The sequence below is a fragment of the Epinephelus fuscoguttatus genome, linkage group LG9 (assembly GCF_011397635.1).
Source record: "Epinephelus fuscoguttatus linkage group LG9, E.fuscoguttatus.final_Chr_v1".
NCBI classification, from domain to species: domain Eukaryota; kingdom Metazoa; phylum Chordata; class Actinopteri; order Perciformes; family Serranidae; genus Epinephelus; species Epinephelus fuscoguttatus.
The window spans coordinates 4,551,427-4,574,823 of record NC_064760.1 but is presented as its reverse complement, the minus strand read 5'-3'; the positions used below and the strand labels follow the sequence as shown (position 1 = coordinate 4,574,823).

General features: G+C 40.0%; 1 protein-coding gene across 3 annotated transcripts in view; it reads right to left on the bottom strand.

Annotated features, from left to right (window-relative positions):
* Window positions 1-2,182: 2,182 nt before the first annotated feature.
* LOC125894807 (transcription factor COE3-like) overlaps window positions 2,183-23,397 on the bottom strand; it is a 201,598-nt gene continuing 180,383 nt past the window's right edge. For 2 of the 3 annotated variants that reach the window (XM_049586438.1, XM_049586439.1), the window contains exons 12-16: window positions 17,402-17,467; window positions 16,278-16,452; window positions 11,293-11,472; window positions 5,565-5,654; window positions 2,183-3,326 (exon numbers count right to left, since the gene is read on the bottom strand). In XM_049586438.1, the coding sequence (XP_049442395.1) occupies window positions 3,295-3,326; window positions 5,565-5,654; window positions 11,293-11,472; window positions 16,278-16,452; window positions 17,402-17,467 (543 nt within the window). In that variant the 3' untranslated portion in view covers window positions 2,183-3,294. The remainder of the gene's footprint in view (window positions 3,327-5,564; window positions 5,655-11,292; window positions 11,473-16,277; window positions 16,453-17,401; window positions 17,468-23,397) is intronic. The other variant, XM_049586440.1, reaches the window with a different exon arrangement.

The window sequence follows — 23,397 nt, the reverse complement described above, 5'->3', positions numbered from 1 at the left end:
TTACAGAACAGGAACACAGTTGCATAAGTAAATGATCCAGATTGTGTGTGACGACGAGAACAGCACCATCAACAACAACACCAACATCGATGGAAGTTTCCTTGAGATCAGTGACCCAAAAACTCATTTTCGGAGTGGTTTTAAAATCTGCTGCCTGTTTTTAAATCGTACAATCATTCTCACCAAAAAACACAAAGACGAGGATCGGGTCTAATATTAAGATGGATAAAATATTGTCTTCTAAACACCGAAACCAAGAGATACGCTCGGTCCAAAAGTAAGAGTGGAGGAATATTATGACGTTATAAGCTTCTGAAATATAAAAATTTCACATGACAAGGATTTTTGCCGTCTCAGAACGGCAGAAAAAACATATCGGTGCATATCGTTCTAGCTTTCATCTTTTTTTTGTAACTTTTAGCTTTTTTTTTTTTTTCTTTTTTGCTAAGATGCATTGCTCTTATTAAGTGCCCCAACAAAAATAGTGCATTAAGAAATAACCATGATTATACATTTCACAATAATACACAAAGGACGAGAAGAACCAGGGGAAACACAAATGATGCTGTTTACAAAAAGTTAAATATCGTATCGGAAAAGCATTTTTATACAAAAGTGATGAAAGCGTTTTTTTTTACGTCCTGCTTTCAAAAACAGGGTGACCATGTCGTGACGTTTTTTTTGTTTTTACAAAAGGGTTAATTCCTCTCACTTGTTCACTCTTTTTACAATATCTAAAAGGTATTAAGACATCAAATGTGTTTACATATATATTTGAGACTATCATTCAGGCCTAAATCACAAAAGGAACTCCCCAAAACATATTTTTATAAATACATATAAAATAAGCACAATCAGAAGAATAACAAGAAAATCTGGTACCTAAATGTGATTAAAACTGCTGCAAGCTTTTTCTGGTTAAAATCTACCACTCGACACACCCGCGAAACAGAAACTATTGTACTGGATTTTTAAAATTGACAAACGACCGAAACAAAAAAAACTGAAAATTATTAAAAAATAAAACAAAACAAAACAAAAACAAAACATTGGGCTGCCTCGACTTTATTCAGACAAACGTTAGTGTAACATTTGTTCTTCTCTGCAGGATGTTTGTTAATTCTTTCTTTAGCTTAGAAAATTACTGCATTTTCCTCCTTTTCAGATTATGAGACACAAATATCGTTAAAAGCTATGGTACAGAAAGGAAAACGCCAGAAGACGTGATCTTTATCAGACGTCTTTAAGGAGTCTGGTCCTTCGGGGAGTTTTAGTTTTTCTGATTGAAAATCCGGAAACCGTCTGACGGTTTTTCCAGATTAGAAAAAAAAAGTTTGAAGAGTTTGATTTTTCCTGGTTTCTGGACTCGGTCCAACTCAGGTTCAGAGTCCACCGAAAGCTTCTGATCCAGCCACAGCCAATCAGAGGTTTTAGAGATCTTAACATGGAATTTATAAAACATATTATAACCAAAATATGGTTATTTTGGGCACTCAATCATTTAAAACCTTAAAAGTGCTGCTATGTAACTCTGGAGAAAGACAGTTGATTGCTGAGACTCATTCCCTGCTTGTCAAATATTGATGCTTTGGGTCGGTGGTTTGTTGAGTCAGAGGACGCTGATTATGGACAAGTTGAGTTTGTAGTCGAACCAATCAACGATCTTTCTCGAGAGTCACATGTTACACATTTGACTGTAACTTTAAAGGGTCCCACCGCTGTTTTTCACATTTAAGCTCACTGACTACGTGACCACATGCTGACATCAGCTGTGAACAACCATAAAGATAATTTATCTTCATTTGTTCTGAACGTTAATCTGCAGAGACGAATATTTTCCATCACGTCAGTCATTGTTGCCTGATGATGTTTAAAAAGTGCAGAATGAGTTGAAGCCTGAACTTTTGTCATGCAACAATAAGGAATGTAAAAGTTGACTTAATGTTGATGAAACAATTTTCCTTCTGCAGGTTCATTTTCATAGAAATAAACTCAAAGCTACGGGAGCCTGTTGGGGGGGAATATCAATCCAAAGACTGATGGAGAGTTTGAAATAAATGAACTAAAACATGCAGAGAAAAATTATGATTCATTGTAATATTTCAGACACCATACCAGTGAGATGGTAAGTTTCAACTGCTGTATATATCATTTTGCTTTTTATTTTAATGTTGTCTGCACATTTGATTGTATTTTTTTTTTTTTTTTTTTTTAAATTGTTTTATTTTTTGGCCATTCAGGTCCTCCGTAGTGTCGACTCATTTTCGTATGATAGACTGACCGTGTTAATTTTAAAGTTGACTCTTAAAACTTGTCTATGTTGTGTAATCTATCACAGTGAACATCAACTTTGGCTTTAAAATGAACTATCAGCATCGGCCAACATGTTCTTTCTAATTTTGCAGAACGAATGAATTACATACATTGACAGTTTGCAGGGCTGTGGGTCAGAGAGGCATGCTCAAAAGTGATGCCCACATTTCTGGTTGGAAGGAGAAACACACCTACTTTTAAACTTTATAAAATACTTGGATATCAAGATATTTTTGAATATGTGCAAATATCTCAACTGCAACCTTTTCAGGAGGGTGGCTGAAGGAATGAAAGATGGAGGCTTGAACAAGTCCGCCACCGGACAACTTGACTGTGATAGATTACAAAAGATATGCAAGTTTTTAAAGTCTTCTTAATAATTCCTATTATATGGAAATAAATGAAAGTCAAGGGAGACCAGGAATGAAAAAATAAATGTTCACCTGTGATTTGTATGTAGTGGCTAAAATGTTCAAGAGCACTGGCCCTTTAAATCAAACCTGATTGGCTTATTATCCAATGAGATCTAAACCCTTCTTGGTGATGTCGTGGCGGTGATCAGAAGCTGCCGGTGGACACGCCTCCTTCCTGTCTCACAGTGGTTCAAACTGATCTAAGACCTGTTGAGTCTCCACAGACTTCTGAAGTCAAACTAACTCAGCACAACAAATACTCACACAACATGTAGTAACTGCAGGCACCTGCCCTCCCTCCCACAGTTCACATCTCTGACCTCTGACCTCCTCTGAGCGAGCGGCTGCTCGTTGATTTAAAGTTCCACATCGAACACGATGGCGCTGAATGAATCGATGAAGAGTCAGACTTTTTCTTCTGCTGCAGTGATGGATTCTGGGTCGGTCTGGGGGGATGAGGGGAAGGATTTTTCGCTGCTGTTCTTGTTGTGGCGTTTCAGGTGGGCGGGGCCATCAGCGCTCAGGGGGTCGGGGGAGGGGTCTGATGGTATCTGGCTGAGAATCCTCCTCACATGGGCGGGACGATGAGGCCTGCCATAGCTGAGAGACGATCAGAAAACAGATTCAGTTTGACTGAAACGAAAAATAAACTCAAAACACAACAAACAGGACGAACTCGTCTCTGCTGATATGAGACAGAAATGTGAATGAATAGGCTAACCTTCTAAAGTTAAATGATGAGGGAAACTTCACTGCAACAAGTTTAATTCTATTAATTATTGAGTACAAAACTAAAATACACACAATACAGTATCAGTGTGTTTGCAGGTTAAAGTACGTATTTCTATATTTTTGATTTTGCATGAGTGTTTTCTCCTCTCATTCCAGTCTTTTATTTCTTACACCATCAGGTAACAGACTCTGTTACATTATTGAGCCATAAAAACTTTATGATCCTAAAATTAGTGGGAAAAAAATGCCAATTTCCAATTAAAGACTTGTTCCAAAATCTTTCTGAAACCAAAATTAAGTGTCTCTTAACTGTATTTTTCTTGTGAGCCTTCGTAGTCCCTGAAATCCTCAGAACCCGACTGATGTCTTGGAAATGTGACCGTCATTTCAATTTCATCATTTTTAAAACTACATGAAGTAATTGACAAATTTTGCCTTTTTTATCATCAAACATCAAAATGTAAATATTAAAAATCTATCTCCTGATTGATGTGGGGTCCCAGCCTTGAGGTAAAAGGGATAATCTGATTTTAAACCACGTCTGTGTCACCGTGTTGTGGGGAGCTTGGCTTTCTTCTGTGCCACCAGCGCTGGAACTCACGCCCACGCCTTAAGCAAAAATCCACAGAATGACATAAAACCTGTTATTTCATGTCACGGATGACGTGTTTTCAGCTCCAGGAGCTGGCGGCACAGGGTGGAGGCCAGACTCCATTCATCTGCACACACTCACCACACCGCAGTGACACAGACCTGGTTGAAAATCATTTAAGTGTCACTTTCAGAAACTGGAAATAGACAAACTGCTGCTGTAGAATCATGAAAAATGTGACTTTATGAAAACTTTTATTGAGCTGCTTACACACCACTGCGTGTTAACTCACTGACTCAAGTCATTTCAATGAGAGGAAGGGGTTCCCAACAAGTAACACATGTTGCTGCCCACGTAAACGTGCACAGATTTTGTTTTGTCTGGAATTTCTGGCAGTTGACACCTGACTTTGGCCGATCAAATAGTGGGGCATTATTGAAGCAAAAACAAATCAAGACGGAGGAGCTGATTATGTTGGTGTTTGGATACCCAGAGTTACGGCGTCAGCAACTTATAACGACAACCTGGAGATAAACTGGGCCTGCGATAACATGTCTGTCAAACTTCAGATGAATGGTAAATTGTCCAAATATGTAGAAACCACTGGTAATTTCAGTGATTTCCGTTGTCTTGCTACAGAATGCAGCTACAAGCTAGCTTGCACTTCTGCCTGTGTTCACTGAAGCACCTGCCTGTGATCGCAGCCGTGAACCAGCAGCCACCTTTGAAAACACTTTGCTTTTCTGGGAAACACCCTTGCAGGTTGGGCATTGTCAGGGCAGTTGCCGCGTGGCGGTGTGAAAGCAGCTTTAGAAACATTTCAAAATAATTTTTTTTTGTCTGTTTAATTGTCAAGACAAATAAGACGTGCAAGGTTCAACAACAGGCTGAATTCACATGATGATATGGATACTTCAGGAGTGTTGAACTTGAATTAAAAGCTCTTAAACTTCACAAAAAGTGCCAGAAGTTACAAAGAAACCAGGCTCCTGTAAATTTACAACAATAAAATATCATACATGTGTGTCTGTGCTTCACTTGATGGCTTACAGGCCAATTGATACAACTTTCCATCAGCTTTTAATGTCTTTTCCCCACAGTATTATTTATTTATTTATTTATTTATTTATTTAATAAAAGAAGTGAGAATATCTTATACCTGTTTTTGGCAGATTGCTCCACTTTATCATGAAAAATCACCTGACTCCAGAAAACTCCTGAAACATTTTGCTTTGTGTTTGAAACAGGTTGAATTATTGGATGTTTGTCGTCATCAGTGATGAACCAACGTTACTCCATAAGATGAATAAAGAGCAGTTTTTATATCGTGTGCCAGAAGTTATGGATCAACTTTGACCTCTGAGTGTTTAAAACCAGGTCTTCACATGTAACAAATACAGAGTTGTTATCATTACAGTGACGTCTGTCTGTCTGTGTGTCCAGGTGGGACATGGACAGGTGGACAGCAGAGGACGGGGGGTGCTGACAGGCGGGAGGGGGGGTGGGATGCTCACCCTGGAGGTTGCTGCCATTGGTGGTGGTGCAGGTGGGGGGCGGGGAGGTCTGTGGCCGCACGACAGGGGCGAAGGCGCTCTTCTGTTTGACTGCAGAAACCATATGGACAGGAGAGAATGAATAAGGGCCTATGGGAGCAGAGGAAGAGAGAGGAGGAGGAGGTGAGGAAGGAGGAGGGAGGGGGGGTCCACCAGGAGGAGGTGACGGTAACGAGCAGGCAGACGGACAGAGGAGGTGAGTGATCTGATGGGGATGGATCATGCAGGAGGAGGAGGAGGATGAAGAGGAGGATGAGGAGGAGGGGGATGGGTCCCTGCCTCAGATCGGGCCGAGAGGTCTGGAGGAACAAACATGCTCCGAACACAAACAGCTGCACATCTGGCAAAGTTGATCCATAACTTGAAGGACTTTGATTTGGTGAAAAGGAAAACCCAACCTGATCCAACCTGAGAGCGGCAGCAGCGTCATCCACACAGACTGTACAGGTGTGTGTGTGTGTGTGTGTGTGTGTGTGAGATTACAATGTTAGTTTCCTAATAAACCCACCACTTGAGTCTTTTGTGTCTATAAAACAGTTTATTTTTGTTCTACAACTGATTCTGATTAAAGGGACAGTCCGACATTTTCTGAAATCCTCATCCTCTCTTTCTCTCAGACAGCGAGACGTTCACATGTCAGCATCTTGTCTTTGTGTTCTGTGCAGAGCTGGAGTCAGGATGGGGTTAGCTTAGCTCAGCATAATGACTAAAAGCAGGGGAAACAGCTAGCACGGCCTCGTCCACTGTTCAGGAATCTACCAGCACCTCTGAAACTCACTGATAAACATTTATCTCCCAAAAAAGAAGCGTAAAAGCAACAATTTTTGGTTTTAGGTGGAGTTACGTGATAAACATCTTTAACATTTTTTCAGCATTTTTAGTGCTGTTAATTTTGTTAACAAAAATAACTTATGTTTTTTCCAGAGCTAAGATGAGACGATGAGGAGCTGACTGACAAAATAAAGTGCATGCCTTCATGTTTACTTTTAAAAAACTACTGAAATCTCTTTCGTTGTTGATTTAAAAAGAGAAGATGAAATATTATAGACTGTTCAACGAATACAGCATGTGAGTGTGTGTGAGAGACAGAAGCGACAGAGTGTGTGTGTTGGTAAATGCACATGTTGGTAATTCACTAAAGTGTGTGTGTGTGTGTGTGTGTGTGTGTGTTTGTGGGCGTGCACTGCATGTCAGTCAGCGTCGCAAGTGTCTTATATGCCGATGGATGTCAATGTCTAACCTGTGTTTTTCATCAGATAATGATAAGAGAAAATCTTACATGGAATAAGTTTGACTAAATAATAGACATACCAGAATTTTTCATCAACTAGAATGAAATTAATTTAACTAAAAAACTAAGATGAGATTAACATGCCCAGACTTTTCATCAACTTGAACCTGACTTGAAAAAAAAAAAAAAGAGCAGGATGAGGTGATTAAATATGATAAAAACTAAAGAGGACATTTGACACAGGGCTAAGACAAAATTAAAAAAAAAGATAGCTTTGTTCACTGATGTAACTGAATATTTAACTTAAAAGTGAAATAGGGAAAATTTAAATAATTAAAACATTTACAGAAAAAGCAAAGTGGCCAAAATAAACTCTCTTAAATACTTCAGATTTGTCATATTTTATTTATTAAATTAAACGCTCAGGTAGGTTGGTTAATAAACAAAGCTCCACTTAACGTTTTTACATATTTTGATTTTTTTTCTTTCTTTTCCTTTTTGGGGCGTCATGGTTCAGGAGGAAGATGCTTCCTCTCCTGATTGAAGGTCGGCAGTTTGATCCCTGACCCTTTCAGTGCTGTAAAATCTGACAAGTTCATCTCACTTTTAAAAAAATCTAGGAAACAGAGAGTAAGTTAATTTGACTATTAGTCTTAAAATACGTTTACTGACCTTTTTCAAGGTTATCAAGTGTCGTGGATTCTTTAAAGTGAGATCAACTCAGAGTCTGATTCCTCCAGCAGGAGTGTGTGTGAATAGTGAATGGTGTTTGTGTTGTAAAGCGCTCTGAGTGGTCGCTAAGACTAGAAATGTGCTGTGTACATGCAAACTGTTTACCATTTGATTCAGCTAAATGATCCTTTCGGTAGCTGAAGCTTTTAATTACATCCCATAATCTTTCTCAGCAAAAGAGTTTGCCCAGTTGTCACAGAAATAAAGATCAAGTTCAAATTTAATTTCTTTAAAACAACTGGGCTGATGAAGATCATGTGATATGACTGAAAGCCACCAAACAGCTACTCAACAGACTTTGAGCTGAGAGTTTTTAAACTGACCTTGAAATTAAAAATCACATTATATTCTTTGTACTTTCCAACTTGGACTAAAACTAATAAATAGGTGGTAGGTGTATTTCCAGTTTGGTTAAGCTCAGTCTAGCTGCTTCCAGTCTCTATGCTAAGCTAAACTAAGCTAAGCTAAGCTAAGCTAACTCCATCCAGACTCCAGCTTGTTACTGAACACACAGACAAGAGACTGACATCTGAATGTCTCACTGTCTGAGAGAAAGAGAAGAGGAGGACTTCAGAAAATGTCGGACTGTCCCTTTAAGAGCTTCCACAGAGTTTATGGACCACAGTGAGTCTGTAAATGATTCAAGGACAGCATTTGAAAATGGAACTGTAAAATGAAACGGGGGAATGTAAATGTGATTTATCGCTTCATGCCAACAACTATCAGTGTGTCCTGGATCGCTGCTTCTTCCTCTCACATTTCCTCTCTTTCTTGGCTCCTTCTTGTTGTTTTTCTGCTTCTTTTTCCAGCTGATATTAATGGATTCGGCCCAAAGCGTGAATGCATGAAGGATGCGGTGAGGATGTTAGTGGGGTTAGTCGGGGAGGAGGGGGAGGGGGTGAGGATGGACAGGGGGACAGTCAGAGGAAGGAGGAGGTGAACAATGCGTGGCGGTGTTCGGTCGACACACACATACAAACACACACACATACACACACACACACACACATTCAGACCCTCGGCGGAGGGAACTGTAGCTCAGCCAGGCGAGATGTGAGCCCACCTTTTGTTTGGTCGCCAGGGACGACAACATCACCTGGCACAGAGTTTGAGCTCACTACCTTCTAAACGAGTCTCGCTGAGACTCGCTGAGCTCTTTGATACAGAAGCCAAAACAATGGAGCGCTCCCCGCGGGCGAGTTTAGACTTTACCGGTCTCCAAAACACACCTGCGCCTTCCAAGCAGCAGCTCCGACTCCAGGCGTGTTAATCAGAGGAAAGTTTCAGAGGAACAACAGGGCTGACTGAAAACTACTGAAGCATCCACTCGTCTCCTGCAGCGGGAAACGCTTCACTTTTATTCACTTTCATTATTCTGTGCACCACAACCGTGACTGCTCATCACCTGCATCGGTCCGTGAACCTCGACAGGAAGAAACAACAACTACTCTGCATCTAGTAAACATATAACAAGTACTTCAGTTCCAGCTTATCTTATATTCAAGGTGTCAGTATCACTATATCCTGGTTTTAGCCTGCAGCCCGACCACGGCAGGATGTTTATGGCTGATACTGATAATAATAGTTGAGCTTTAAAGAATCTAATGATGGTATATCTGCCAATCTTAGTCCAGTATTTTTCAACCGTGACTCTTTTTCCTCTTTTGTTTTTGTGTTCAAGTGACTGAGGGGAACAACGCATTTTGAAACTGGTCCAGTATTGATAGAGTGTGCTGAGGACAGGCTGCAATGTATCCACTCGGGGCATGAGTACCATCAGTGTACGTCCACTGAAAGTTTTTGCCACTGACAGGCTCAGATTATTATTATAAGTGTCTGACAACATTATGAAAGGATCCCTACAGAGATAGACCTCTTGTCCAAGAGTATGATCCATTTTGTTTCATCGGAAACAGCCCTGAAATCACCATCACCAAACCAACCAGACTCCATTTAAATAAGCAGTAATTTCATCATTGTAAAACACACTTCATTCAAAGCTGTCAGAAACAAAATGAAACTCATTAATGCTGTCTTGCTTTGTCTTTCCACTGTTCCAACAATCACCAAATCTGCTTTGTTTGAAATAAACCCTTAATTCACCCATGTAGATGTGAAAACATGCTGCCTCTATACACACTAAAATCGCTGTTTATATAGATGGAGTCTGGTGGGTTTGGTGATGGCTATGTTGGGGATGTCTCTGTAGGGATCCTTTCCATAATGTTGTCAGACACTTATAATAGTAATCTGAGCCTGTCAGTGGCAAAAAAACCCACTTTTAGTCAACCTAAATTGACAGTGGATAATTGTTCCGAAGGATCACGATGCAACCTTCTTTGTAGGTGCTGTCTGCAACGGTCTCGCTAAATACTGGACCAGCTTCAAAAACTGTTGTTTCCATTAGACACAAACACACAAGAAACTGGGGTCCAGGTTGGAAAATAACAAACTTACCCTTTAATTTTTTTTTAACACAACTCATAACATAAACAGTTTTGCTGAGGTCACCTTTAATTTTTGACAATCACGACCAAGAAATGTGCAGAGCAGGACATTTTAAAGTTGGAAAACAAACTTGTCACTGCTCTCACAAACTATAGAATGATCAACATACACAATAATACCAATGTATGTGCAGTGAGCTGATACTGGACGATTTATCGGCTTTCAGTTATCTTACCCTGTCTTACAGGTAGGGCTAGGAATCAAACCTCAGCACTTTTTGGTACCAACTAATCCATAATCATGTTTAATTATTCCACGATCAAATAGTTCTACAAAGCTCATCGCTTCAATAGCTTTCAGCCAAGTACAGCAAATCTAAAAGCACAAAGGCTCAAATCAAATATATAAAAAATGCAGCTGACTTCTCCCTCTGATCTCATCCGACTGACATTTCAACTGTTTCACTAAACACACTTTACCTCACTGCACCCCCGTAGCTTCGGGGTTAAGAAAGAACAGTTTGACTGCTTTCAGCACCTTCATTTGAAACTTCAGCATGTTGCAGTCTCCAATTAACACATGAGCTGCTCTCATGACTTATACTTTCACACAAAAACACTTCCACTGATACTACTGACACCTCAACTCCTTTCAGTGCTCACACATCACCTTAAACTTCAGCTAAATGTGAGAGGTAACCTTCAACTGACACATCAACTGCCTTAAAAAACCTTGCACACTTCAACTGACCTCAAACACTTTTACTGACACTTCAGCTCCTTTCAGTGTTTACACTGACACCTGAAACCATTTCAGTGCTTACACATCATCTGAAACTTCAGCTAAATGTGTAGATTTACCTTTGACTGACACATCAACTGCTTTAATTGCATTTACTTCGACATTACACTTGAAATGACACCTTCACTCCTTTCAATGCTCAAACGTCGACTTATATTTCAAGCAATTTAGGTGCTTTGACTGACACTTCAATTTCTTCAGCGCTTTAACTTCAGCTGTGACTTTCTTCGCATAATAATTTACACTTTGAAACATTTAAACTGTTTCAAATGTTTCACCTGTGAAAGCAGATTCATGTTCTTAAGATTTAGCCTTTAGCTAATTCACGTATCACGTTGTTCCCCGTAATGATGAACAGCGAAGTGTGTTTTGGATTGCACTTTCAGCCGCTCTCAGACAGTCAGAAAGGATCCATCCTGCTAACTGCCTCTCAGATGGATGAGGTTTGGTTTATATGTAATGTTTTAATGGACTTACTTGCGTAAGCAGAGTTGGTGGAGCCGTTGAGGAAGCTGGGGGATCCAGGTACGCCCAGGTTGGTCATCCCCGCTCCGTATCCGTTCATGGTGGATGTGATGGTGTTGTAGTTGGACTGCTGAGGCGTGGAGCTCGGCACGTAGCCGCGAGGAGACACGCTGTTCGAGTTACGGGAATAACCTGCGAGGAGGGAACACGTCACTGTCAGAGAGGATCAGTTCTTCTTCCTGTCTTTATAAACCTGCTGCATCCTGAGTCAGGTGAGTTTAACGGATCCTGAGATACACTACGTAAAACTGGCTGTGAACGTTTTAGACTAAAATCAACTCAATCATGTCCCCGTCACACATGAACTCAAACACTTGATCTAACATTATGAAATCTTGTTGTATCTTAATGCTGTAGTTGTATTGTTGTTGTTATTGTTGCGATGACTTGATAATTAAACACCCTGACAGGGACAGTCACAGTAACCAGCAGCTCTTTTCCACCTCAAGAAAATTTTGGAACCTGATCCAAATTAGACCTGGAGAACCAAACCCAATGCATTAATTTATAAGTTTTAAAAAAGAGAGACCAGATCTGAAAAAACACATAAGAATGACCAGAGCTGATCCAAACAGCAGCATGAAGCTCGACCAACTAACCATCGTGTGACACAGCTCAGACACAAAAAGTTGATAATGATGATGATGATGATGATGATGATGAGGCACTGTGTGATCAGAGCTAATGAAGGACTCAGGTACTGGGTCAGAGTTTGGTTATAAGGAATCCAGTGCACTCTTGATGAACTTGTGAGTATTTGCTCAAAAATGAGTTAAGTAACACTGCAGGAGTGTCTCCTCTTAATCTCATTGACCTCCTCGCTGTGACCTCAGCAATGACATCATCACGCCTGTCACTGCTGCTCTCCTGTTATCCAACAGCTCGCCTCCCCCCAGGCAAAGTCTGCCCTTCATCTCTCACCTCGCTGCTGCGCTGTACTTACCTTAACATCCCCTCCTCCTTTCCCCCCTGCACTCCCACTGATTGACCCTCATCCAAGATGCATTGAATACCAATGTTCCCTGCAGCACTCATCCTGACCTTTAACCCCCTCAAGAGGCTCCCTAGTTCCCACCGACCTCGGGCCGAGCTCAGTGAGCAGAGCCAACAGTGTGCCAAGTAGCACATTACAGCAACCCCCCCTCCATCCTCCACCCTCGTCCACTTTCCCCCACTTCCTGGTCCGGGCCAACGCAATTCCCAGCAGGAGCGGCTGATGGAGCGCTGCCCGGGGACGAGGAGGGTGAGGAGAGCCGGCGATGGGAAACACATGTCGAAGAAAACAGTGCAGGGAGCGGCCGAGAGCTGCAGCACGTCACAGCTCAACACTAAATGTCAGGATTGTTCTTTAATAACATAAGAAAATACATGTGTAACAAATGGAACCCAGTGTACACTGTTTGTTCTGTGGCGTTCCTGCTCCCTGCCCGTCCTCGTCCACAGCAGCGTGGGAAGCAGATCACATCCTTCGACCTCACACTGACGACTCAAATGGAAACATGTGTTGGCAGCAGAGGCTCGCTTTAGGAGCAGTTAGGGTTTGCCGCTGATTAACTGGTTGACTGACAGTTTGGTTTCGCTGAGTAAACCGTCAAACACTGAAGAACTCCCCGCAGGTGGACAGTTTGTTTAACGTGGTTTTAATTAGAAACTGGACTTTAACGACTGTGAAGACGAAACCTCCTGAAAATAATCAAATCATTTACAGGTTTTCAGCTCTGAGTTTTCAGTCAAGTGTCATCGAGTCACAAACACACACCACAGCTGATGCTGTGGGCTGAAAACATGCAGACTGCAGCTGTGAAACTGTGAAACTTTGGAGGTGTTATCTTGTAAATATGACTAATATATTTTCATAATCACCAAACCTATGAATTTTTATTGTTAATTTTCTCATTTACTTTACATTGTCTTATTGGTTTTCTATGTTGTTCTTTAAGTTCTATATCCAGGATACAGAGAGATGACATCTTTAAACATATTTGAAGGTAATTTATGGTCTTTAGCAGAAGATTAAAGATGTTTTGTACTTGCTCTTGTGCCCAGTATATTTTAGGTTGTATAAATAAAATGACTTGAATTACGAGATGCGGAAATACTAATTATGAGATTCAGATGTCATAACATAACTGTGACGCACTAACTCATGATTACAAGATCCGAAAGTCGTACTTAAAAAGAAAACATCCCCAGTTATTTTTCCATTGGTGAGGGCCACACACTTCTCTCTCAAACTGTTGCTTTTTTTTTTTTTTTTTTGAGTCCATCATATAAAGATGTTTTCTTTTGTGGTAAAAAAGTTGTAGGAGTTCTCATAAAATATAATTGATGTTTGTTAGAAGAAAATCTGGCCGCATGTCTGATGACGTCAGTGCGTTTGTTCCTCTGATGTCTCTGTCGGACACAAATAGCTTATTTATTTGTGTGTGTGTTTATTAACCGTTTGTTCTTAAAATCACAGCAGCAGTTTGTTAGTTTGTGTTAAAGTTATACGAGTTGATCCAAACTGGAAAAGTCTGTTTGTTTTTTGATCTTAAAACATAAATGTGGAGGTTAAATTTTGACCCTTGGGACACTAATTTGTGGCACACAGCTTCTAATCACATCCCACTGCTCCATTCAGTGAAAGGAAGTGAAGTGAAGGGACTCTTTCAGGTGTGCAGCTCCCCCCTCCCTTCATGACCACCATCTTGTGACCAAAGCATACTATGTCCCCTGAGCAAGTTCCACTAACTGAAGAAGGCTGTAAGATAAAGTCAAGCTCCAGAAAAAGCAAGTAAACTCTGAGTCCAGAATATTTTACCACAGACTCATAACTCAGATTTCCCTGTCACAGGATTCACAGCAGTGTCCAGCTCTGTTTGTTTTACATTCTGATATGTGGATAGATGGTTGGGGGCGTCAGACTCTGCTCTCTACCACCTCCACCCGTCAGCTGTCAGTGTGAAGCAGCAGAACCAAGACAAACTCCAGAGGAAGTAACCGAAGCAGGAGGATGACATGATGCTGAGCAGGCCGAGCTGCTCTGAATTAGCGCCGTAAATTACTCGCCTCATCCGTCTGATAAGGCCTGGGCTCGGGAGCCGCTGTTTTTATTAATGTTTTAATCACGGCGGATAATTGCGAGGGGCACAAAGAGCTGTTTCATACTTCATACCAGCGGGGAGGACGGAGGGCGGTCAGATCCTCGGTGTAATGTTTCCGACCAGAGAGCTCAACGCACATAAACTACCGAGTTATGAATTTTCAGCGCGGCTGCAGCCTTGTTTCCCATGACCTCATAGATTCCTGTAAGGTGTTCGCTGCCTAGCCGATGTGAAAAGCAGACGAAGGTTTAACGGAGGGTGGGGGTGAAGGTGGAGGGGGGTGTCCGGGGAGTAAAAGCAGCTCTATCTGCTTCCTGTCGACGCGTGTTCACAAGCTGTTTGCTGCACGTTTTCCTGAGCGTCCGTGACAGAAGCAGAACTGACTGCTGAAAGGAAACTTTGCTCTCATACTCTGCTCATATTCAACATTTTTCTTCTTGTCAACGTGTGTATCAAAGCCTGATATATCTTCTTCCTGTGTGCCACAGAGCTGTACTGTTGCTAAAAACACATCAGTGAGACACACTGACGTGTTCCTTTATTACCATGAACACACACACTGTAGTTTACTCTGACTCAATCCTACATACAGTCATCCTGCTGCCACAAACAACTCACTAGAGTGCCAAATGTGGATTAATCCGCCACTGAAAATAGTCCCCAACAAACACACAATGTTTGTTTGAAAAAAAGTACAGTGAGCAGCTGTTTTAGGGAAGTACTTTTAGGAGACTTTTTTAAAACATAAAACTGTGTCTGCATGTGAGATTTGTTGAAATTGAGAAAAATATAATGTCAGACAGAAGAAGAAAAGTGATCTGAGTTGACACAATGAAAAGCCAAAAACCCAGAAATTAGACAGAAACACGAACATCAAAACTCCGAGAAGAAGAAATGGACAAAAAAAAAGACGTCAGCATCAGGGAGATAAAATAACCCTGATGCAGAAAACAATAATGCTGTTGTAAGGAGATGAGTTTGAGTGTGTGTGTGTGTGTGTGTGTGTGTGTGTGTGTGCGTGTGTGTGCGTGTGTGCGTGTGTGTGTGCGTGTGTGTGCGCGTGCTCGCTCTGAACTTTATGACAAACATCTTTAATTTTGTGAAGCTGACATCGACTCTTTTCAAACTGCAGAGACAGTTTGTTTGTTGTGTTTCTGCCCCTCAGAGACGTCGCTACACAGCAGCTGAGACCAGAACCAGGACCGGCAGAGAGACCAGAACCAGCAAGACCCGGTCTAACCCATAAAACAGTGATCACATGACGGCTGCAGGGAGTCTACTGGTCTCTTCTCTACTGGACTAGACTAACCTATCTAGCTCTGTTGCAGTCTACTCAGGTTTACTCTGCTGACTCCTCTTGGACTGCAGGATACTGAACGTTTGACAGGTCTGGACTCTACTGAACTCTGATTAAGTCTGCTGGACTTTGCTGAACTCTCCGGATGTAAAGTGGACTCTAGTGGACCAAACCAAACTCTGCCAGACTCAGGTGAACTCTACTGCTGTCTACAGAATTCTATTGATATGTATGGGAGACTACTGAACTGTCTTGAACTCAGCTGAAATCTGTTAGACTATATCGGAGTCTGTTGGACTCTCCTGAACTCCAATGAGGTCTGCCTGAGTCCTGGACACTACTGAATTTGATTAAACTCTAATGATGGCTACTGGACTCTCCTGAGCTCTAGTGGACTCTACTGAAGAGCCTCAGAGCTCAGATACAGTTTGACCAAAAACAGTTTTTCGCCTGGTTTGCGGCCCCTGGTGTCTGAGGTGCCTCCTCACTCTGATTCTGCTCTAAACCCTCAGACCCACACGCCCAGGGGAGTCTGGGTAGCAGCGAGCTCTCACCTTGGTCGGCCTGCGAGGCCTCGGAGATGTTGACGGCAAGCTGACTGCTGAACGAGTTGACTCCCATCATCCCCGAGTGAGCGGCCGAGCCGGTGAGAGACGGCAGCTGGTTGTGACTGCGAGGGACGCTGTAGAGGGCCTCGGTGAGGTCGGCCGCTCGCTTCAGGATGATCTCCTGCAGGCGGGGGAGGGGAGACAGGGAGTGAAGAGAAAAGAGTCGACAGTTATTAGTGATGGACTGCATTTGTAATTCTTGAACACCAGATAAATACTCTGTTTTTCTGTTAATATTTCAGTAGAGGGTCGGGAGGTGTTTGTAACTTAAACCTGCTTCTCCAACATTTATTTTCAAGGTAAAACACTTTTGACACATGAGGGGAAATAGTAGTACAGTATTTTGATAGTACTCTTTCCTCTGGCTCTGAGGAGGAACAGTTAGTATTTTATGATACTCCAATATTTTTTCATTTAACAAAAGAAGCCAAAGTTGTTAAATGCTGTCTAAACAGAAGCATCTGCTCAACAACTCTGTCTAAAACTGGAGAAACGATGATTTAAATCCCATCCTGACAGTGTTTAACGCTCACTACTACAGGCACTCCTCACTCAGTGACAACACAGTGATGAGATCTGATCCTTAAAAATATCAGCAGTTGGTTTTTTTCTGAGCATCTATGAGTCAGTGAACACACCGTGTCCTTTAATCTAAGAACTGAATCATCTGACAGAGTTGAATAAATTGTTGTAAGAGCCCTGCAGGTAAAACACCACCACCCTCTCCTACACCGCCCACTCACACACGGACTGACGGACACGACTCCTGGAGGACTTTCAGGGGATTAATTGAGTCATTTGAGGAAGCAGACGACTAATTTGAGGGTATAAATCCCCGACCATCACCAGACTGAAACGTCAGTACTGGAGGATTCTATAAAACCACATTAAGGTCAGTGACAAATGTTTTTTTTACACTTTTTCTTTCGACAGTACAGTGAAGGTTTAGGAAAGATAGTTACAGTTAATTAAAAAGTCACTAAGTCTGTTTTTAAAGTGCAGAACATGGGTGTGTTTAAATCTGCAGATTTCAGTGGAGATCAAAGGTCAGAGTGAAGCCACTGACTCACCTGGTTGTTGTGTGGCATCCCATAAAGAGCCTCCACCAGGTCGGCTGCTCGCTTCAACAGCACCTCCTGACAGACACAGAGAGTTCATCGTTAATTTAGAAAAACAGACTTTTTATTCTGACGTGTTTCTCAAGTTTAAATGCTCCAATTCATTTATTTTTCATCGATTAACATGCTAATTTCTTTCTCCATGAATCCATAGAATGATAGAAATAATAAAAACTTCCCATCTGAATTTTACAAAGCCAAAATTGACACAACCAACAGTCTAAAAGTAAAATATATTCAATTTACTATTAAAACAGCAAATATTCAAATTTGAGAAGCTGGAAGCTGTAAAATTTTAGCATTTTTAATCCATTTTCAAAATACTTCATAACTAATTCATTATAGAGCTAACTGTTTCAGCTCCAGTTTCAAATCAAAATTATTGGATGTTTTGTTTTGTCCAATCAAAACACAGAAACAGCTTCACCTAATTTTTAATTGGAAGAGCTTCTTCACACAGTTTTAACTTTTCCATAATTTATATTTTTACTGTGAGACATCATTAAAGCATGAAAACTGAGCAGACGAGGAGACGTAACGATCTTCCATCAACACAGGTAACACCACACAACCGACCAATCAGATGCTCAGAAAACAGCAACCTGAGTCTCATTAATACTAAAGTCACTCTCAGGTTGGGGACATGTGTTTTCTCTGGGCTCCAACTTCACTGTAACACCTGAGAACATACTGATCAGATCCAAAATGGCCGCCGATGGACTCGAATTCAGAGAGATGGACGGATGAATGTTTGTAACCCGAGGGGAGGAAAAAAAGAGAAAAAGAATCAGCAGGAAGCCATTAACACCGAGGCTGCAGACCACACACACACACACACACACACACAGGCCCCGGGGCTGTTTTCCCATCAGCCCACAGGAGAGGAAGCCTCCAATCTGAGCGCCGGCAGCGCAGCGGGTCGCCGCAGCGATGGCTGTTAATAACAATAACAGGACTGATAAATAGATAAATACACACCCACACAGGAGGATGATGAGAGGGTCAGAGGGGGAGGAAAGGAAGAGGAAGAGAGGGAAGATGTTAAAGGAAAAGGAAGGATGATGGGAGGAATGAGGAAAAGTAAAGAAGGAAAGAAAAGAGGGAATCTGGAAAGCAGAAAGGAAAGGAAATAATTATGGGGGGACAGAACGGGGAGGAGAGGAATTAAAAGGAGGGAGGGGAACACGGAAAAGCAGGACAAGGAAGGAAACAAAAGGAAGAAGGAAAGGAAAAGAGAGGAGGAAAGGATTTAAGAAAAGGGAAGTAAAGGAAGGAAAGAAAACTAAGGAAATTAATGGGAGGGAGAGAGGGAAAATGAGGGACAAGGAAAAGAAAGCCAGTTTTGTTACAAACAAAAGGAAACAAAAAAAGGAAAGGAAAGGGAGGTGTGGAAAATTAAGAGGAAAAGAGGAAGAGAAAGAAAAGGAAGGAGAAGAGAGCAAAGGAAGTAAAGAACAGAAATAACAGGGAATAAGAAAAAGGGGGAGAGGGAAGGGGAAGTAATGGGGGAAGAAAAGGAAGGAGGGAAACAATAAAAAACAAGGAAAAGGGAGAAGGGAAAGTCAGGACGGCAATACAAGAAAGAGAGAGAAATAAGGAAAAGGTAAATGAAAGAAATTCAAGAAAGGAAAGAGAAAAGAGGGAAAGTAAATGAGAGGAAGGAGAAAGGAAGGGGAAGTAGAGGAGTAAAGAAAAGGAAAAGGTAGCTAGGAAGTAAGTAAGGAAAGCAAAGGTAATGACAGGAAATGTAGGAACAGTCAGTCAAGGAAAGGAAGGAAAAAAGGAAACAGAGAGGAAACGAGGAAATAAAGGAACAAAGGGAGGAAACACAAAAAGAGAAAGTAAACAAACTCCCAGGAGTGTGAATGAAGGTGTGTTTTTTCACACTACAGCCTCAGGTGACAACACACACACACACACACACACACACGCACAGAAACCTGAGGATGATCAGCTGACAGAGAGATGAGGAGGAGGAGGGTGATGAAGAGGAGGTGTGGAGTCCCTGAGGAGCAGCAGTGGGGAGGTGGAGGCCTCTGCTGGAGCTCCCTGAGGTATTACAGCACCAAGGAGGCCGAGAGACACTCAGAGACACAGTTTGACCATCAGATCGTGTGTGTGTGTGTGTGTGTGTAATAAGTTATCATTACTGTATAGTTTATATATATTATTAATAACAGAGAGGAAGGAGAACGAGAGGAGTGAAGATGAACGTAGAGAGGAGACGTTAAAACACACAAGGGAAACTGAAGAAGCTCTGAAAGCTGATGAAGACCATGCGATGTGGTTGAAAGCTCCTGGTCCTCTGAGCACGTGAAGAAAATAAGACAAGTGAAGACTTCGATCTTGAAGCACTAACATCACCACCATCATCATCACCACCATCATCAGGAAGGTAGAGAAAAGAGAAACACCCTCAGTATATACATGGTGAACATCATACATGTATTATTTATATTGCACATATATTCAACATAAATTTAAATCTGTTTAATATTCAAGAACAATTCTGCAGCTCTTAGAAACATCTCCATGTTACAGTAAATGTTACAGTCCTCACTTTAGTCTCTATTCTCAGTTTTTATATTGTTTATCCTTTATTGATTATTGTGTATAATCTGTCATTTTGATTGTATTTTTTTCTCACCTTAGTTTCTACCTGTATACATGCATTAACTGCACATATCTATTCACCTTTTATTTATGTTCACTATTTATATTTTTTTTTATTATATATAATAAATTTTATATTTTTATTTACACTATATATATATATATATATATATATAAATTTTACAACATACGGAACTACTTCATTTGTCCATATTTTTTTTAAATTCATATATGTTTAAATATATATATATATATTTACACATCTATTTTTTCATATACTTGTGTAAATGATATACGTGGTATATATAACTTACTTAATATTTTACTTTATTCATTTACTTTTTAAATATATTTTATTTTATTTTAATTTTATTTATTTACTTTTATTAATTTTATTTATATTTAATTTACATTTTTAATTTATGTTATTTTATTTTTTAGTTTACTTCATTTATTTACTATTATTTCTTATTATATTCACTTTTTTATTTGCATTATTTTATTTTTTATTTAACTTTATATCCATATATCTATATTCTGTATTTCTATTTATGTGATTTTACTATTATGTTTATAAATATTTAAATTGGAATGTTTGAGGAATATGTGACCCAAGTTTTTTATTGGCACCTAATGCTCTTGCAATCGTTGTTCACATGATAAATAACTTTTAAACTTTTGATGATAGTCCTGTTTATTCTTTACCTTTATTTGTTAACATTTCTTGTCTCTGTTCTTAGTTATGTCTCTTACTGTTTAAATACACAGAGCAATGCAAAATAAATAAAATAATATTTATTCACACACTGCTAAAAAGCTGATTCTGGTATCTATTATTTCGTTATGTCCACCAAGTCATTAACAGCTAATAGAAAAAGGATTTGGATTTCCTCAGCACGTGAACACAATACAGAATAAAGCGTTTGAACCAGCTGGACTCGGCTCAGTGAGAAACAGTTGGGATTAAACTTCAGAACATCTCACCTGCTTCACCTGAGTGTTTCTGTTTGTCTTTCTCTCTCTCTGTTTCTGAAAGGGAACCTTTTGATTACTACGGAAGCCCTGAGAGGCAAGTGGAGGAAATAAATCTGGTGGTACATTGTCTCAGTCTGATCAGAACTGTTTTCTCTCCTGTGTTTATGACTTAAGAACAAGTGAAAGAAAAGACTTCTCTAGGATAACTCTCCAAGTTTCTTCTTTTGTTTTTAAATCTGTGAAACAGGTGGAAAAAAAGTTTTGCCAAGTGAAAAACAAGTTTTGCCAGAATCTTTTTTTTTTCCATCTGTGAAAACAGGTGGAATAAAAAGTTTTGGCAGATTCATTCGTTTTTTTTCTTCCAGCTAAGTTTCAGTTTCTAACACTAGCAGCATATTAGTGCCGATTAAAAATACATTTCCAGCTAAAAGAAATACATGACAGAAATGTTTCCACCTTACATAACTTGCTCATATGCACATAAAACATATATATGTACCTTTACAGACCTTTTAGTCATACTTAGAATATGGGTAGTGATGCACGTCAGCCTCTTTTGGTGAAAATGAGTATTACAACAACACACACTTGGTCAGGATCCAAAATGAAGCTGACCAATCTTTTTTCTACAGACAAACCTTTTCTTTCTTTTTTTTTTTTACCTGATTTTACACATGAAAGTCAAAAACACAGGAGAGAGAACAAGTTCGATCACATTTAGAAAATGGGGCGCCAACAGTGTGTCTCAAATTGCAAGCTTCTGTACTAAACACAGTGCGCTAAGTGCGTTCACACTGTATACTACAGGAAAATGCAGTGTACTACTGGTGCACTTAAAATGGTCTAAAAGTTGAGTGTGGAATGATGGACACTTAATGACCTTTAATAGTCGCCATCTTTGTGACATAGCCAGAGCTAGCTACAGTGAACACTGTCGCTATACAGATGTAAGTAATACATATTTTCTGCAACAACTGTTGTTGAAAAGAAGAAGTCAGTAATGTTTGTGGGGTCTGTAACGAACAATAATGTGAGTGCTAACGTTAGCTTGCTAGCTAAGGTTAGCACTCGCATTATTGTAGCTAGCTAGCTAACTTGCTCCTAGCTATAGCAGCACATTTTAATCAGCTCTGGCTTTGTGGCGAAAGTTTGGTTTATGTGTGGGCAGAGATAGCAGTCCAATATTGGCGATAATGCTCCACCATCTGTTTGCAATTTGCTGTTTAAAAAGAAGACGAAGCAGAAGAAGAGGTGGTAATTAGCGCACCACACAGGAAGTATGTAGTGTACATAGTGTACTACAATGAAGTGTACTAATGAAAGTATATGATGTGAGACACACTCTCTCAGGGCTTCCGTAGATCACTAATCATCTGCTTAAATGGTTTCATACTCATTAATTTGGCATTTTATTTACTTGTGTTACTTTACTTGTGACTTTTTATTCTGGTATCTCTATTTCCATGAACATTAGCCTGCCATAGTTTTACTTGATTATGTTTTTGTTGTGTAATTATGAATAGTTCAACACATGTGACGTACTCTGAGCTGCACTCACCTGTCTGAAAACTGATTAATAAATATATATGCATATTTTATCACAGAGTTAAAAACTCACTATCAGACATTTATTCAAGTACTGTACTTTAATACTTCAGTACAGTTTTTAAGTGTTTCTACTGAGTATTTCCACTTCATAAAAAAATTGACTTTATACACAGGTTGAGTTTTTGCACATTCAATTTTTGATAAAATCAGATAATTTAATATATTTCTTTTAATTAAACTACACACATATATCCAGTAGTAGCAGTTGTTTAGTACAGTAATTTGATGTAACTTCATTTGGACCAAATACTTTACTTGTGATACTTAAAGAATACTTTGCTGGCAATACTGCTGCTCTAAAGAAAGCATTAATTAAGTCAGAAAAAATGGAAATTTACTAATGAAGATCATGTGATGATGACTGAAAGCACCAAAACAGCAAAAAGAATTCAAATTCTTTGGTCCTAATAGTAGTAATACTACTAATACTTATCTAATGTTAAATAAATGACCTGATAATTATTGTGTACACTGACCCAGAAGTATTTTTCCTATAGAAGTCTTTGAACTGAACATTAGAGATTCAGAGGAAACTTCTTCTTTCCTCTTGGCTGTCAGACTGAATCACCTGCTGCTCTGTCACCTCACATCTGTGGATTTTATTTCTGAAGACAGAATCTGAGCTGCTCTGATGGGGAGAGATTACAGGGGATTTCTACTCTGGATTCTACTGTGGCTCGTTTCTTTTCCTTTTTTTTTTTATGTTAATCTATTTTAAATTTCTGCTGGAGCAGCAGCGTCCAAACAAACGT